Here is a 16,855-nt window from a genome sequence, read left to right on the forward strand (position 1 = left end):
ATTCATCTGTTGTTGGACATATTTCAAGACTTAATTATCATAAATTGTACTGCTATAAACATAGGTATACATGTGTCATTGAAACATAATTTCTTAAACTTTGTTAGTTATGTACCTAGAAAGGGAATATCTGGGTGTAGTGAATTTTCTATTCTTAGTTTTTTGAGGAACCACAATACTGATTTCTATAATTCTTTTATGTACTAGTTTGCATTCCCACCAGCAAGGTACAAGGATACTTTTTACCCTGTAGCCTGTGGTATTTGTTATTGAGTTCTTGATGATGGCAATTCTTTCTGGGGTAAGATGGAGTCTCTGTGCTGTTTTAATTTGTGTTTCTCAATGGCTAGAGATGCTGAGCATTTTTGTATATTTATTGACCGTTTTTATTTCTTCTTGAAACTCTGTAGCTAAAAGCCAGAATTAATTGTGATGGTTCATGTAAGTGTGGGTTTAGACAGGGGCTTAGGTTGGTCCTCATGGTATGTCCTCTTGGACTTGGGAGGTTAACCACAAGGTTAACCACGGCTTGCTCTTCCAGTGTCCACAGAGGTACAGAAGCTATGGTAAAAGAATTCCCATCACTTCATTAATTCTTCTTATACTGTTACATATTTTTATTTTGTAAACTATTTACCTAGTGCCTTATCCCTGCTAGTCTACATTACAGCATTTAACAAGATAGACAAGGTATCTTCTGAGGATTTCGCATTCTAGTTAAGGAAGACATACAGAAATACAATGGATTTGAAAAAAGGAAAAATATACCCTCAATAAGCAAATTTTTAAAATGAGAACTCCAATTAGCAGTAAACGCTCTGAAGACGATCTCAGAGGCAGGGGACACAGGGTGAGGGGCGCTACACTATATGAAAGAGCAAGGAGGGCCTACTTCTTGCGATCTCTGTCCTTCTTTGTATTGGTGCATGTCTGAGTCTGCAGCGTTTCACAGGTAGCCTTTACTTTACAAAACTCTATTATTTCTTCCTCCAGTTGTCGTCTCTCTTCTTCAAGCTTTGTCAGCTCCTCTTGTTGAATCTTTTTAAGATGCTCAAACTTGTCCTGTAGCTATTAGAAAACGCGGAGTTATGGCCCAAAACAGTGAAGCAGAAAACATGAAAGAATATCCTTGTCTTTTTCTTGATATCAAACAATCTAAAAATTTCTAGTTAAGTGCTCAGATAGGAAATTCTCTTGATTTAAAAACTGAATGTGTTCTCATTGAACAAAACATCACACAGATATGAGCAAAACACAATTTTCCAAAAAAAAAAAAAAAGTCCCTTTTTCCTAAGGAGATCAGTCTTCTCATTCAACATTTTTCCTACCAATTCCCTTTGAACAAAGTTTTGTGAGTCCATGATCATTCAAATGCACACATTCGAGGCAGGCAAGGTGGCTGAAAAGGGGCATCCAGCATTTACCTGCTCTTCCACAAAGAAGAACAGAAACAACAGGTATGCAGCTGCACCCTGATGTGAAGGACACTGGAATTGAAAAGTAGGATAATAGAGACCTTGTAAAACTCCAGATTCCTGGAACAGTAGCACAGCAAGAGAGCCAAGACATCCCATTACTTGCCAACCTGACTTCTCAGCTGGGGAAGAGGCAGTCTCTCCTCTTCAGGGCTAAAGAAAACCTCAGCAAAACCTACCAGTATGGACACTGACAACCCCACCGATTGGAAAGTTGCCTTGGCTTTGCAGGTTTGTAGCCTACATAGAAAACAGGCATAAAACATGCATAGTACTCTGACTATGGAATAGGAATCTACCTCTCCTCTAGTATGCCGTTCCTGGAAGACACCTTGACAAGGGACCCATTTTCTGAATTTCGATGCTTTTGAGGTAGAAAAGCCTGTGTATTCCCACCTCTGGGACCCAGCAGATGTTCCGCAGCACTGGCTCAGCCAAGGCTCCCTCATGAACCGGATCTGGCTCAGTGGAATGACTGGGAGAGAACCAAGCTGAAAGCGCTGCACAGTGGGGAGCGGGTGCTGCAAAGTGGGTGGCAGGGGAGGGTGCCGTCCACAAAAACTGTGCGGCCAAGGAACCTGATCTCTGAGTCTGGGGATGTGGCCAGTGGGTGTGGTTTCACGTGGGTGCCAGGGCTGAGAGCTGTTGCCTGTGCCACTCTCAGGACCCCTCTCCCAGTGCCATGCACAGGGCCTGTCACTAGCACAGCACAAGAGGAACTCTTAGTTTCTGCCACTGTCCTAACCCACTGGGGGAACCACTCAGACTGCTTCAAAGCTCAGGGGCACCTTAGGAAACCTGAGGCCATGACTCCGTTGTCTAGCACAAGCACAAAGTGGGATATAGTTGTGTAACCACGACTTGGCAGTGGACAATTATGCATGCACCAAAGAAGTTAGCATGTAAGAATGTAAATACGAGGTAACAACCTGTGTAAGAATGTACACTAAACATGCAGGTGGCTCTTGTGCTCTTGCACCCCTGTATTATACCTGAGTACTACAACACAGAAAATCAGGGGGAGAAGAGCCTCTGGCTTCCACCCCATCTCTAGGCATACAGAATGAGGACAGACCCAAGGTCCTGCCCCTGGACAGGGACATCCACATAGCAAAAGAAAGAAGTGAGGAATAACATGACCTTTTCTGCCTGCACACTGATGTGAGTCTACTGTACCAGTCATACCCATACCTTAACTGAAGACACGTTACTGATAAGATGTGACTTCAGTTTCACAGAGTAAAAATGGCTCTTCCAGTCCCAACCTCTCTCCTGTAGCACCAGTTCCTAATCAGTGCCTAACCAGAGCACAGGTGCTTCTGGTCCCTCATCACTACAGGAGCAACCGATAGTAGAGTCCCATTTAAGTAGGAGAGCCAGTATCAATAGTGGCAGAAGAAATGCCTGCCACCCAATAGTTGCACCACACCTCTCTCACTTCCTTGGTTAGGTTAATTTCTATTTAATTTTTCTTGATGCTATTTTGAATGGTATTTACTACTTTATTTTTCAGTGGGTTCTTTGTTACTGTACACAAGTGCTATTGATTTTTTGTGTTAATTTTATATTCTATATTTCTGAATTTGGTTATTAATTCTAAAAGCCTATTGGTGGATTTTTTTGGGGTCTTCTCTGTGGAGGATCATGTTATCTGCAAATAATGATAATTTGACTTCTTTCCTTCCTACATATTTTTTTGGGGGGTACTGGGGATTGAACTCATAATCTCATGCTTGCCAGGCAGGTGCTTATGCCACTGAGCTAAATCCACATTCCCTTCCTTTATATATATATATATATATATATATATATATATATATATATTCTTGTTTAATTTTTCTTAGTAAGGTTTCCAGTATTATATTGAACAAGAGTGATGATAGATGACATCCTTGTCTTATTCTTGATTTTATAGGGAAAGCTTTAAGTTTTTCCCATTTAAGATGATATTGACAGTAGCTTTTGTGATAAAGCTTAATCATATTGAGATAAAGTCCTTCTATGTCTATTTTCTTTAGTGTTTTTATGAAAAGATGTTGGATTTTGTCAAAGGCTTTTTCTGCATCTATGGAGACCATATAAATTTTGCCTTTGCTTTTGTTTATATGATATATTACAGTTATCGATTAGCATATATTGAACCATTCTTGTGTTTGTGGAATGATGCCTACTTGGCCATGATGTATGATATTTTTGATAATTCCTTGAGTTGTATTTACCAATATTTTGTTGAGGATTTTGTTTTGTTTTGTTTTGTTTTGTTGGCATCATTGATCAAACTCACATTTGCCAGCCAGGCACTTATACCACTGAGCTAAATTCTCAGCCCTTGCTGAGGATTTTTGCATCTATATTCATTAAAGATACTGGTCTATAGTTCTCTTTTTTGGTTAGATGCTTGTTGGAGTTTGGAATCAGGGGGTAATTCTAGCTTCTAGGAATGGCTTTGAGAATATAGCTTCCAATTTCATTAAAAAGCTTGAGTATGGGTGTTAGAACTTTATGTAGAAAGAGTATCGAATCCATCTGGACCTGGCCTTTTCTTAGTTGGCTATTTATTACTGCTTCAGTGTTATTGACTGTTATGGATTATTCAAGGTCTTTAAATCTTCTTGGTTCAATGTTGGTAATACATATGTATGTAGGAATCTATCCATTTCTTCTGAATTCTACAATTTACTGTCATACAGGATTTGTGAAGTACTTGTTAATGATGTTCTTTTTAATTTCAGCAGTGCCCACTGTGATTTCATTTTTTTCATTTCTAATTGTGTTGGTTTGAGGTTTTTTACCCCTTCTTTTGGTTAGATTTGCTATAGGTCTATTTTGTTTATTCTTTGAAAGAACCAACTATTTGACTCATTCAAACTTTGTGTTTATTTTTGGTCTTAATTTAATTGATTTCTGTTCTTGTGTTTAGAATTTCCATCCTTGTACTAATCTTGGGTTTGGATTGTTTTTGTTTATCTAGGCCTTGAGTGCAATGTTAGGTTATTTATTTAGATTCATTCTGTCTTTGTGATGTGGGCATTTACACCCATAAACTCGAGTCTTAGGACTACTGTCACTGTCACATAAGTTCTAGAATGTTGTACTGGCATTATCATTTAATTCTAGAAACTGTGTTATTTCTTCCACAACCTATTGGTTAGTTAAGAGTGTACTGTTTAGTTTGCATAATTTTTGTGGGTTTTTGTCATTGATTTCTAACTTCATTGTGCTGTAATATGATAATATGCTCCATACAATTTCAATTCTTTTTACATTTAAGTAAGCTTGCTTTATTGGTAAGTGTGTGGTCTATTTTGGTGAAAGTTCCACATGCTGCTGAAAACTGTGTACTCTACTGTTGGGTGGAATTCTCTGTATATATCTATTAAGCCCTCTTGTTTGAAGGTTTTGTTTCACTCATATTTCATGGTTGATTTTTTGTCTAGTTGATCTGTCTATTTATAATAGTGGGATATTGAAAACCTCCTCTGTAACTGTGTTTATATTTATCTGATCTTTTATATTCAGTAGTACTTGTTCTATAAAGTTGAGTGTATCACTGTTTGGTGCATATATATTAATAATTCTTATGTCTTCCTGTTGGATTGTTCTCCTACACAGTAAGTAGTGACTTTATTTGCCTCTTTTGATCAGTGGTTTGAAGTTCACTTTGTCTGAACACAGGATAACTTGTATTTACTTTTTTGGAAGAGTTCCTATTGTTCTCTATCCTCTGGTTCTTATGCCATGAGTTCGTTTTTGGGTTAAATGTGTTTCTTTTCTACAGTATACAATTAGATTTGGTTTCTTGATCCATTCTGCCTGTCTGCATCTTTTGATTGGGGAACTAAAACCACACCCATTGGAAGTTATCACTGATAGTTATTGGCTTAGTCCTGTCATTGTCTTATTTTCCTGTTGCTGATTCCCTGGCTTTACCATCTATCTACCTGTTAACCATGTTGGGGAGAGAATGACAATATGGCTAAACAGCTATTTACTAAAGAAATTAATATTTATAAAAAGATGGCAGAGTGTCCATCAAAATAATAGGAGAATGACCCTGAAAGTACTTCACAGATATGCAAAGCAAGCAAGGACACCGAAAGCAAGGTTGCCTGAGAGGGAGAGATGTTCTCTAGGGAACTCAGCATTTGCTGTTCTTCCCCACGTTAGGACTCGACTCCACGAAATGCAGATCAGTACCTCTCTGTAACTCTAGTCTTTATTCAAGTGAGCCCAGCGGGGCTCAACCTGATGATCTGGAAGGTATGAGTCATAAATCTTAGCAGCATCCGTGGTATGCACGCTGGCAGAGCTATGGGCTATGAGGTCTCCCCCTAGATTTCAGAGACTATCAGGTCTGAGGACACAAGGAGATACTTCTTAGAGGAACACAGCCACCGCAGAGAGTCCCCAGGAGCAATCCTTTATAACTGAGGCCACTACAAAGAGTCCTCAACAGAGAGGTGCCTTTAGGAGCCACGGTTAGGGGACAACACGCAAGACTGCAGAACTGTAGAGTTCCCAGCACGCAGCTCAATCCTGGGAAGGCCTGGGCCCCGGATCTCAGTGAGCTGCTGGTGAACTGAGCCCAGCAGAATCCGCGGCACGGTGCTGAGGCCTTACGTGTCCGGCTTCTTGCCGCAGTATGTCAGAGCTGTGGAACATTTTAAGCAGCAAGTCAAAAAAAAAAAAAAAAAAAAAAGCGTGCTCTAGAAAAACTAAAATTACAAGGTATAATTCTATAAAGGCCACACTCAGATTTTTCATGGTGAATTACTACCTTTGAAGAATAGTAAATTTCTTCTGAAAGCATCCACTAACACCTTGGGATTCCTCCCAATAGGATGTATAAAAATAAACACAAATTGTCGTCAAACTGCCAGCACTTGCCTCTTTTTCAGCATCTTTGAAAGCTGTTTCTCGGTCCTTTACTTGCTGCATAAACCTTTTTTTCAGCTCTTCTTCCTCCTTCTGACATTGATCATGGAACTCTAGTCTTTTGGCTTCATATATCTCTTGAAAACTACAAAAAAGAGTTTCCATTAGTTTCCACTCTCCTATTAAAATACTGACATAGATGAACATGTACACATGTTTATATTGCAGGTTCCACAAAATGACATTTACAAATATTCTGTTGTGTATATCAGTACAAAACGGAAATTTCATTATCATGGGATATACAAATTATAACACAATATTAATATAAAAGTAAATTAGATCATAAATCAAAACAGTAGAAATTCAAAATACTTGTATCAGTGATTTCTTATACCTCTGTTTTACATTACCTCATACTTCTTCACATCTTTTTTTTTTTTTTTTGTCTTTTTCATTTTTATCGGTACCAGGGATCGAACTCACAACTGCCTGCTTACAAAGCAGGCGCTTATGCCGCTGAGCTAAATCCCCAGCCCTTTCTTCACATCTTTTACAACAAAATTTGAGGAAACCTCCAAGATCTGATGGTGATTTTAAAATAGTTCAAATAATGCAAAACACTTAATAATTTACTTAAGTAGTTCAACTATGGTTGTACTCAAAGAATTACAGTAAATATAGCTGAATTGTACTTCTATAGTGCTACGCCTAATTTTTCAGTATAAATACTGTTCTTCTCCAATATATCTAAAAGCCTCTGCTCATAAAACATGACTTCCAGCAAAGTATATTGCAAATTTTCAAGTCTTTCTTCCATCAAACTCTTCTCAGTTTCTTTTGACAATTTTTTTGTCAGTCTTTGCTAATACCTGGCAATTTCATCCTTTGAGCATCTGCTTTGCATAAATACAAAAATTTAAGTAAAATGATATTTTTGAATGTGCATTTCAATATATGACATAAATATGGATTTTTGAGCTTTATTCCTACTGTTTTCATCTAGGTCTGAAGATGATTTAAAAACCTGTAATTCAGAGTGGTGTAGGACGAAAGAAGTCCAGTTATTCTCACTGCCAAATGATGATACCTTGTGGCTTTAGGGGCCTTCTAAATGACCTATTTAGTGGTAATAGAAATTTCTATACTTACCTGACAGGCTGGTTGTCTGGGCCCACGTCAGTGAAACCCATTTTCTGCAGTTTGCTGTACCTGTAACATTCATAGTGACGAACGTGGGTTTCTTCCTTCAGGTCTTCCATGTTGGTACAAAGAAGCATATCCCGGAGCTTCACAAAGTCACAGTGATTTTCATTTTCCACTAAGTACAGAAATAAAATCCAAAGTGCTTTCAATTGCTGACAGTCAATAAGCACTCTTAAGTAAAAGCATTGATGAAATGCATTTAAAATAATATGCAAGAAATCGATCTGAGTAACAGCTGTAACTCCAGATTCTCCAAGAAATTGCTGGCAACATTTTTTCCTGTTTACTCTGCTGCTTGGTTATCCCTTCAATCTGTTGGTTGTTTCCATCTCTGTGCTGAAGCTTTTTAATTTGATATGATCCCATTTGTGGATTACGGGTGTTTCAATTAAAAACAAGATTTAGAAACAAATATAGGTAGAAGTATTTCATTTCTCAATAATGTTTACTACAATAAACCTCCATACAATATTCTACATCACAATATTCTAACTCACCATGGTGTTAAGTAGCTAATACAAACATCAAAAGTGTAATATAGCCAGATGTCAATTGTACCTCTTTGTTTTGAAAACTAATTTAACATTTTTACTGAAATGCTTTAAATTTTTACCTAAAATGCTTTATAAGTTAGATGGTGGTTTAGGGTGCTCATGTGAACACTAGTACTAGTACTGTGGGTTTGTTCATGACATTGTCATTCTTCATGACATAGTTCATGCAGGGATGAAATGCATGAACAAGGGAGTCCTGCTCAGTTTCTGCATATTTTGGTCTAAAGCATTATCTGCAAATTTCTGTGAGCCTGGATCAAAGTCAAAGGAAGTATTATCTTTAATGAAATTAACCTTTAGTCCTCATTAGTAGCTATTAATTTATAGGTTAACAGGAGTTGCCAACAGTGGCTGAAGTTTAAGTGCCATTTTGAGACAGTAGCTGATATATATTGTGTATTTGACTTAATTCTCCAAGAATCTGCTTGTTCATATTTACCTTGCAAAACTCCCCAAGGGTAGTGGCGGCCTCTGACCATCCTTTTTCCAACTTTCACCTCGTCTGTACTCCCTACCACAGCAAAAGGTAACATTCCCTAGAAAATAAGAGTGACTTAAACTGAATTTCCTCATAACGATCAGTCAGAGATAGGAATGTCATAATAAATTTAACCAAACAACATATCTACCCTGCATCTGGCTCTAATACTTAAAAGAAAAGATACGGTAAATGACTTCTGTGAGCATTTGTTTCATGCTGTGGGCACAACTGAAAACTATTTATTAATGACTAAAGCAAGAATTTATGCTGTGTGTAACACACACAAAAAATTTTTCTCAAACTATTTTTACCTTGGACACAGGCCTTGCTGGGGGAGTAATACTAAAAGTACCATTTAAAGCTAATATAGAAGGCTATAATCCCAGCACTAAGGAGGCTGAGGCAGGAGGATCACTCAGAGTTTGAGGCCAGTCTCAGCTACGAAGTGAGCTCAAGGTCAGCCTGAACTACACAGTGAAACCCTGACTCAAAAAGACAAAAATAAATACAAACATTAATTTTTCTAGGCAAAAAAAGACAAAAAAAGATAATATAGAAACTATAAGACCAATATATTAAAATAACTGAAATCATAAAAATGTATTAATATATTAAATATAATACATGCATATCACATGTACATATGTATATATTGTATTTTATTTATGTATTGTATTTAATATATTAATATATCAAAATATAATATATTGAAATTATAATATCAATATAATTCATTAATTGATACGCAATATAAAATATATGAATATGTATATCCCAATCAATTCTAAATATAGTTTAGAGCACACAGGGCTACTTATGAGCTTAAGAGTCAGAGGATTCTGAAAAGTGAAATGTAATCCACAGGATAGCTACAAGGACAACAAGCAGAATAAGCAGGGCAGCCAAAGCTAAGAAGGTTTCTGGACCACGTGCAAGGGCGAAAATGTCCAGCATAGATCTGTGGCCTGTCGGAAGTTGTAAAGTGACTAACACAGTGTGTATGAGTAGGAATTTTCACACAGTGAAAATGCCTAAGGTTAAAATGATTCACAATTGTGTTAAATACTTAATATTTAACTGTTAACTGGCCATGCTGAAAAATTATTCCATAAAAAAGATTCCCTATATTTGTGCTCCTAGAGATACAATTTTCAAGACGTGAGATAAAGGTGGCCACAATTTTCAAAACATGGAAACTAAGACAATCAGTAAGAAAAACTTTGGAAATGAAACCATTTGCTTTTGAGAAACTAATAGACCAATGAAGAAGTCTAGAAGGGGATTTTAAAGTTTCTTGAAACAAATGAAAATGTCCCAGACCTATGGGATAGCAGCAAAAAGAATACTAAGGGAAAAATGAAAGCAATCAAAAACCCCATTAAGCCAGGTGTGGTGGCACAAACCTATGATCCTAGCACTCGAGAAGCTGGGGCAGGAGAGGCCACAAGTTCAAAGCCAGCCTGGGCTACATAATAAGCTCAAAGCCAGCCTGGACTACTTAGTAAGATCCTGTCTCCAGGGGCTGGAGATTTAGCTCAGTGGCATAAGCGCCTACCTTGCAAGCAGGAAGTCGTGAGTTCGATCCCCGGTACCGATTTAAAAAAAAAGGAAAAAAAGACCAAAAAAAAAAAGATCCTGTCTCCAAAAACATAACCCCAACACAAAACAAAACCAAAAACTAACCACATTTCATTGTAAAAACATCTCAGATAAACAAACTATACCTCAAGGAACTAGGTAAAAAACAAACTAAATTAGTAGACTAAAATAATTAATGAAAATAAGAATATAGGTAAAATGGAGACTAAAAATCAGAAGGTCATTGAAAGACCAGATTGTTTGAACAGAAAATAAAAATAAATCACAACCCAGACAAAGAGAGAGGAAATCAAATAAAACCAGAGATTAAAGGGGGCGAGATTATAACTGATATTACAGATCACTATAGATTATTGTGAAGAACTAGTGGATAATTTCCTAAACATTATGCCTCACTAATTATTGAAATATGAAAAAGTAGAAAACATAAAAAAAAAAACCAAAGAGATCAGTAAGAGTGAAAATATTGAATCAGATATAAAAAGTCTCACATTAAAGGTAAGACCAAAACAAGGCGATTTTATTGCAAAATTCTGGGAGGTCGGCCAGTGTCTCCCTGAGAGCTCAGTGTGGAAAGTCGTGTGTGTGACGCTGCAGGTGCAGTGGAGACCCCAGGAGTTTGGAGAAGCCAGGGACATGGATCATCTGAAGAAAACCGCAAGGGGTGAGCAAAGCTGGCCCAAAGGGAGCCATGAGAGCTACGAGCACTGGCCTTGCCGTAGGAGTGGAGCCACTCAAGCACCTTAGAGTTCACATTTTAACACAGATTGCAGCAGACACTGGACGTGGAGCTACAGGATTTAACGTTTGTCTTCCTGAATTTTGATTTGCTTTCATCCCATTCCTTTCTGTTGCCCTATCTGAACTTCTTGGGATGGCAATATTTATCTCATGCCATTGTATGCTAGAAGTGTGTAACTTTTTTTTTACATTTGTACAGGGGTTCGTGGGTAAGAGTTTGCCTTAAATCTCAGAGGACACTTTGGATTTAAACTTTTCAACAGTGCTGAAACTTTTAGGACTTGGGCAACTCTTAGAGATAGCCTAAATGACGTTTGCATAAAGGAATGTATGTGAGTCTTTTGGCCGGCAAATCTGGGCAGAGTTGGGCAGGACACTATGACTTGTGTTTAGATGACCTCCCCACCCCCCACCTCCCAAGCCTCATGTGCTCATAGGTGGGGCTTTTCAGTGCTGGCTGATCTAGAGTGTGTGATACTGGGGTTAAAGGTGTATGATACTAAATTAGTCCACTGATTAGAACTGGCATAGTTCTGGGTGTGGCTGAATGGATCTACTGAAGGGGTAGCAAACTACTTGTAGTTTGGATGGGAAAAAAGGAAATGCAGGCTCGCTTTACTGCCTATTGCTTGCCACCTGCAGCTTCCTGTCTGCTCTGCCATGGACTGTTTTGCCTTTGTGATGCTCCCTCCCTGCCTTGGAGCGAGCTGACTACGGACTGAAAACCTGTACAAACTGCTAAAATGAATCTCTCCTCCTTCCACTTGTGGGTGTCAGATATTTTGCCTCTTCAAGGCAGAAAGTAAGAAGACATCCATGATGAAGATAGACCCAAAAGTCCTCAACAAAATAGTACTACATGAAATCAAAAGCACATTCGCAATGTTGTTCACCATGACCAAATGGGATTCATCCCAGGGATGCAAAGGCAGATCCACATACACAAATCAATGACCGTGATACACCGTGTCAATAGAATAAATGAAAAACAGTCAGTCATCTCAATTGATACAGAAAAGACATTTCAAAACATTCAACATGCTTCTTCGTCAAAAATGATTAATAAATTAGGCATATGAGGAACATACCTCAATGTCGTAAAGAACATTTATCATAAGCCCACACCTGACATTAAGTAGGAAAAACTGAAAGAATTTTAAAATCTGGAACGAGACAAAGGTGATCACTTTTACCACTTTATTAAATATAGCTGTGGAAATCCTTGCCAGGGCTCTTAGGCAGCAAAAAGGATTAAAGGCCATTCAAACTGGAAAAGAAGTCATCAAATACCATACCCAAATCTATATGGCAGACTTCCGGGAGAACATGGCGGACAGATAACAGCAACTACCGGAGGCTCTCTGAAAGACTCGGCTCAGAAGCCAGGAATGGTGCGGACTAAGGAGACATAAGCAGGTAGAGATATGCTCCGCTGACTCAGGAACGAACTGGGCTGAGAGAAACCAACTTGGAATGCAGTCCTGGTGCTAAAACAGGAACAGAAAAGTCTCGGTGTGGAGGCTGGACCCTGCGCCATTGTAATCCGCGATTTGGGTTTCCAGCCGCGTGGCGGCTGGCTGCCTCTACAGTGGCTCGGCAAGGAGAGAGACGTGCAGAAGCTCTGAGAATGGCAATCTGCGAACGGCAGGGAGGCGTGCACTGACTTGTGGTGAGGTGAGTGAGAGAAGCTGACACTCTACCACAGTTTGACTCCAGCGGAGGACTTTCTGGGTCTGAGCAGTCCTGCGGGAGCAGGGCGCGGTGGCGACTCCAGCCACACATCCCCCTCTCGGGCGGGATTGGTGAAAAGTGCCTGGCCTGCGTGACGCTGCCTCCGGACCTGGTAGACTGTCCCAACTCAGATCCCAGAGCCTGACGGTGGCCGGGAGGGGAGACGCGTAGGCTGCCTGGTCCGTAACTCCCTGGTGCGCAGCGGTGAGCGGGAACACCTAACTGGCGCAATTCGATCAGGCTGTGGCTGACTGGGAGAGAAGCTGGGCCTCTTATATAAGCTTGCATATATAAGGAACAGAGAAGAAGAGGCAGCATGGGAAGAGGCAGCAACAAGAAAGGCTCCTCGGCCCCCAATTCTGAGAAACAGGCAATAGCAGACACCGCACCAATATACATAAGGCACCATATAGAGAGCCTCATAGACCAATTCAGGAATGAAGTTATCAACGACCTGAAGCTAGAAGTATGCAGAATAGTTAGAGAAATGCTAAGTACCACCCAAGAAAAAACAGGCGGTGGAATGGAAGAACAGAAAAAAAGGGGAGAATTGTTTGATGGAGAAAACAGAGAAAGCATAGAATACGTGAAACAGGTTCAAAGGGACTACCAAGATACTAAGAAGTCTATCGAAGACTGGCATAACAGCTTGAAAGAAACTAAGGACAGACTATCTGAACTGGAGGGCAGACTTGTAATATGGGAGAATGAAATGAAAAACTTCTTAAAAATAACAAAGAAACAAACAGCAATAATACAAAGACAAGAAGATGATAAGAGGATCCATAACCTAAGGATTAAGAACATAAAAGAAGAAGTAGGGACACAAACAAGTGAACTACAAAAGCTACTCACAGAAATAATCCAGGAGAATTTTCCTAATTTAGCAAAAGGTAAAGATACTCAGATGTATGAGGCATACAGGACCCCAGCTACCTACAACCCAAACAGAGCAACACCCAGGCATATAATAATAAAAGTTCCAGAAATTCAATACAAGAACAGAATATTAAAAGCTGTAAGGGACAAGAAACAGACCACTTTCAAGGGAACACCCATCAGAATTACAGCAGATTTCTCTGCACAAACCATCAAATCACGAAGAGCGTGGGGGGAAATAATTCAAGCTTTGAAAGATAATAATCTCCAGCCAAGATTGAGATATCCTGCACAACTGTCCCTGGAAATTGATGGAAAAACAAGGTGCTTCCAGGATAAAGAGGAACTGGGCGAATTTGCAACCACCAATTCAACTCTACAGAGAGTATTGCAGGATATTCTAAAAAAAGAAAAATACAAAGAATCCAGAAATAATGGCAGAGAGGCCACAACGAATGGAGCAGAGAACAAAATGAAGAAGACAAACTGACAGCTACTGACAGAAAAAGAGCTCAACAGAAATGAGGCAGAGAAGATTGGATGATAGGAGAAAATGACATCTTAATAGGTAATACTGATTTAGTATCATCTTGTTTTGAAGTCTCATCTAGCTTTTGTCCTTCTGTCTCCAATGGTCTAAATAGGTTGTATCTTACTGGATTTTATTATGTATGATAGTATAAGCAAAAACCTTGTAAAGACAAGGAGATTATACAGAAACCATTATTCATTTTCTGTTAGTCGATTCTAAATACTCTGTAATGCTGTCATTCTCTTGAATGGTTTTACATTGTTTTGATATACTTAATGCTACAGTATACGAAGTTGTACTCAAGGATTTCAAAGAAAGAGACAATATGGTAACTACTTTTAGGTTAGGATTATCTGGTGGTGAAACACTATTCTGCTTAAATGGTTATGTTTTGATCTGTGCTGTTTCATTGTTATGCCCTCTTTTATCTCAATCTCCACTCCATTATTTACTTTTTTATCTTTATCCTTTTAATTAAAGGAAAAAAATAGCAGGATATATTATAGTAACCCACTTTGACTTTTCATTACCTTGATTTAAAGCCCTGTATTACTCTCACCATCTGGTTTTTAACTGATGTTCCCCTATTCTGTTTTGCTGGATAGTATCAGGTTCGAAAGTTTAGGCATCAGCTGTGAAGATAATGAGATTCATTATGACGCCCATTTTTGTTGACTTTTATCTACTTTTGAAGACCTACAATGTCTCCAATGTTTTGGTTTTGTCGGTTTTATTCTTTACTGTTTTGTTCAATTGTATTATAACTAACAATATAGGCAATTCTATTAGAGATAGCGGGAGGCATTATAGTAACCATTGTTGATCACCTTGTATTATGTTTTTACATTATCTATTATGTCCACCCTTTTGACTTGACCAATTCTGTTCTGTCACATTTGGTTTTACTCTCTTCCAAAAAAGTAATAAGAACAGTGGGAGCAATGAAACCCAAAATGTGTAATAGTCATGGTACAAAAGAGAGGAAAAGAAAGTGCTCCAAACTATATAACTGCATGTATATTTAAGTGTATAAGATAGAAAATGATATCACAGAGTTTTATTGGATCAATGAACAGAACTGTTTGCAGTATCATTGATGGAATGTCCACTTTACAAGCTTTAATTTTGTGACTTGAACAAGTATTTCTAAGATGACAATATGTAATCCATTAACTAGTGATTTCCTACTGTTCATTTTTTTCTGTAAATCTGTATAACTTGTACCCTTTCCCTGCTTTTTTTTTCTTTTCTCCTTAAATAAAATTAAAAAAAAAAAAAGACTCAAATCTATATGGCAACATTTTTCGTAACACCCAAAATGCAGAATAACAGCTAGATCAGTTAATTAGTGATCAATAAAACATGATAAATTCACAGGGTAATATTTGGCCACAAAGAGGAACAAAGGTCAGTTATATGCTAAAAGATAGGTAAACTCTGAAACCAGAATCCCACGTGAAAGAAGACAGATGCAGAACATTATGCACATTATTAAACTCATTAAAGTATCTGGAGGGAGGACGCTGCAGACAGACACAGAATGTAAGGTAATGGTTGCTCAGAACTCAGGAGAGGACAGGGCGTGGCTGGTCAGCAAGAGAAGCGCTAAAGGACAAGGGACTTCTATTTGAAGCAAGGAAAGTACTCTAAAATTTCAAAGGGGGTCGCCCATATCTGTGAGTGCACTAAAAATCATAGAATTGAATACTTTAAATGAGTGAACAGCGAGGTCTGCGAACCAAATCTAAACAAAGCTGTTTTTAAAGACTTGATTCTTGGCAAACATTTTCAAAATCAAAAAAATAAAAATTTTCCCTCACTGGATTTTTTGGGGAAATACGTTGTTTATTGACTCATTTTTCAGATACAGATAACACCATATTACTAACACTCTAACTTACAAACTGTGTTTCATTTACACATGAAACAACATTCATCAATTAGGAAGCTCACGTTCAGTAAGGAGTTTGAGGGAGTGGTGGTTTCATCGTCGTTTGGGAACTGATAAATCTGGATGCCATTGCTGATCAATTCACTCATTATCTTATTCTTGAACTTCTGTAAATCATTTTTAGAAACCGTGTCTGCTTTGGCAATTAGTGGTATAATGTTCACCTGTTAAGAAGGAGAAAACAAAATCGCAACTATGAAGATTCATCATTTATTCAGTCTAAAATCACATCCTGTGGAATTAAATTTATGTAACTGACTGTCAATCTTCCCTTCAAAAACTGCTTCCCTCACACCATCGAGAATTTAGGAAATCCATCTTTTATCAAAATTCAGGTTTAGAACTCTCAGTGTTTTCTCTTGTAAAAATCTCTTGTGCTTCCAACCCATCTGAAATTAGTAAAACATAGTAGGACGTGACTGTTTATATCACTATCAATTTTATTTCCTATTAAGCTGAGTTATGAGAATGAGAGACTGTCAACACTGTAGAAGAGATGGAATCTTCCTTTTCACCATTGTTCAAATTCGCCACCTTCTTCATAAATGCACACTAGTCAGCGCTCGTTTCTGAGTACTCATGTTGTACCTGTGTGTACTTTCAGGCAGATTTGCTTGTGGATTTCAATGACCCCCTAAGGTGATGCAGATGTTTTTAATTCAAAGGGCTGACAGTAGGTGTGCTTATGAACGACTTTGCTAGCAAGTATGTTTTCATCTGTAATTAAATAAAGGAATTACTTCCACATTTGAAGTTAAATATTTGCAGGTTTGAGTTTGAATTTTTTTACTTACATTTTCCTCATTGTACAATATGATCACATCTATGTCT

General features: G+C 38.2%; 1 protein-coding gene across 1 annotated transcript in view; it reads right to left on the bottom strand.

The window, feature by feature from the left end:
• Positions 1 to 730: 730 nt before the first annotated feature.
• The window catches only part of Septin14 (septin 14), a 37,649-nt gene continuing 21,524 nt past the window's right edge, over positions 731 to 16,855 (bottom strand). Inside the window, exons 6-10 of the mRNA XM_063233688.1 lie at positions 16,027 to 16,188; positions 8,550 to 8,646; positions 7,503 to 7,671; positions 6,363 to 6,495; positions 731 to 1,068 (exon numbers count right to left, since the gene is read on the bottom strand). Coding sequence (XP_063089758.1) covers positions 889 to 1,068; positions 6,363 to 6,495; positions 7,503 to 7,671; positions 8,550 to 8,646; positions 16,027 to 16,188 — 741 coding nt within the window. The 3' untranslated portion in view covers positions 731 to 888. The remainder of the gene's footprint in view (positions 1,069 to 6,362; positions 6,496 to 7,502; positions 7,672 to 8,549; positions 8,647 to 16,026; positions 16,189 to 16,855) is intronic.

This window comes from Cavia porcellus, unplaced genomic scaffold, assembly GCF_034190915.1.
Source record: "Cavia porcellus strain 051 isolate PalLab524CR breed Dunkin Hartley unplaced genomic scaffold, mCavPor4.1 scaffold_23, whole genome shotgun sequence".
NCBI classification, from domain to species: domain Eukaryota; kingdom Metazoa; phylum Chordata; class Mammalia; order Rodentia; family Caviidae; genus Cavia; species Cavia porcellus.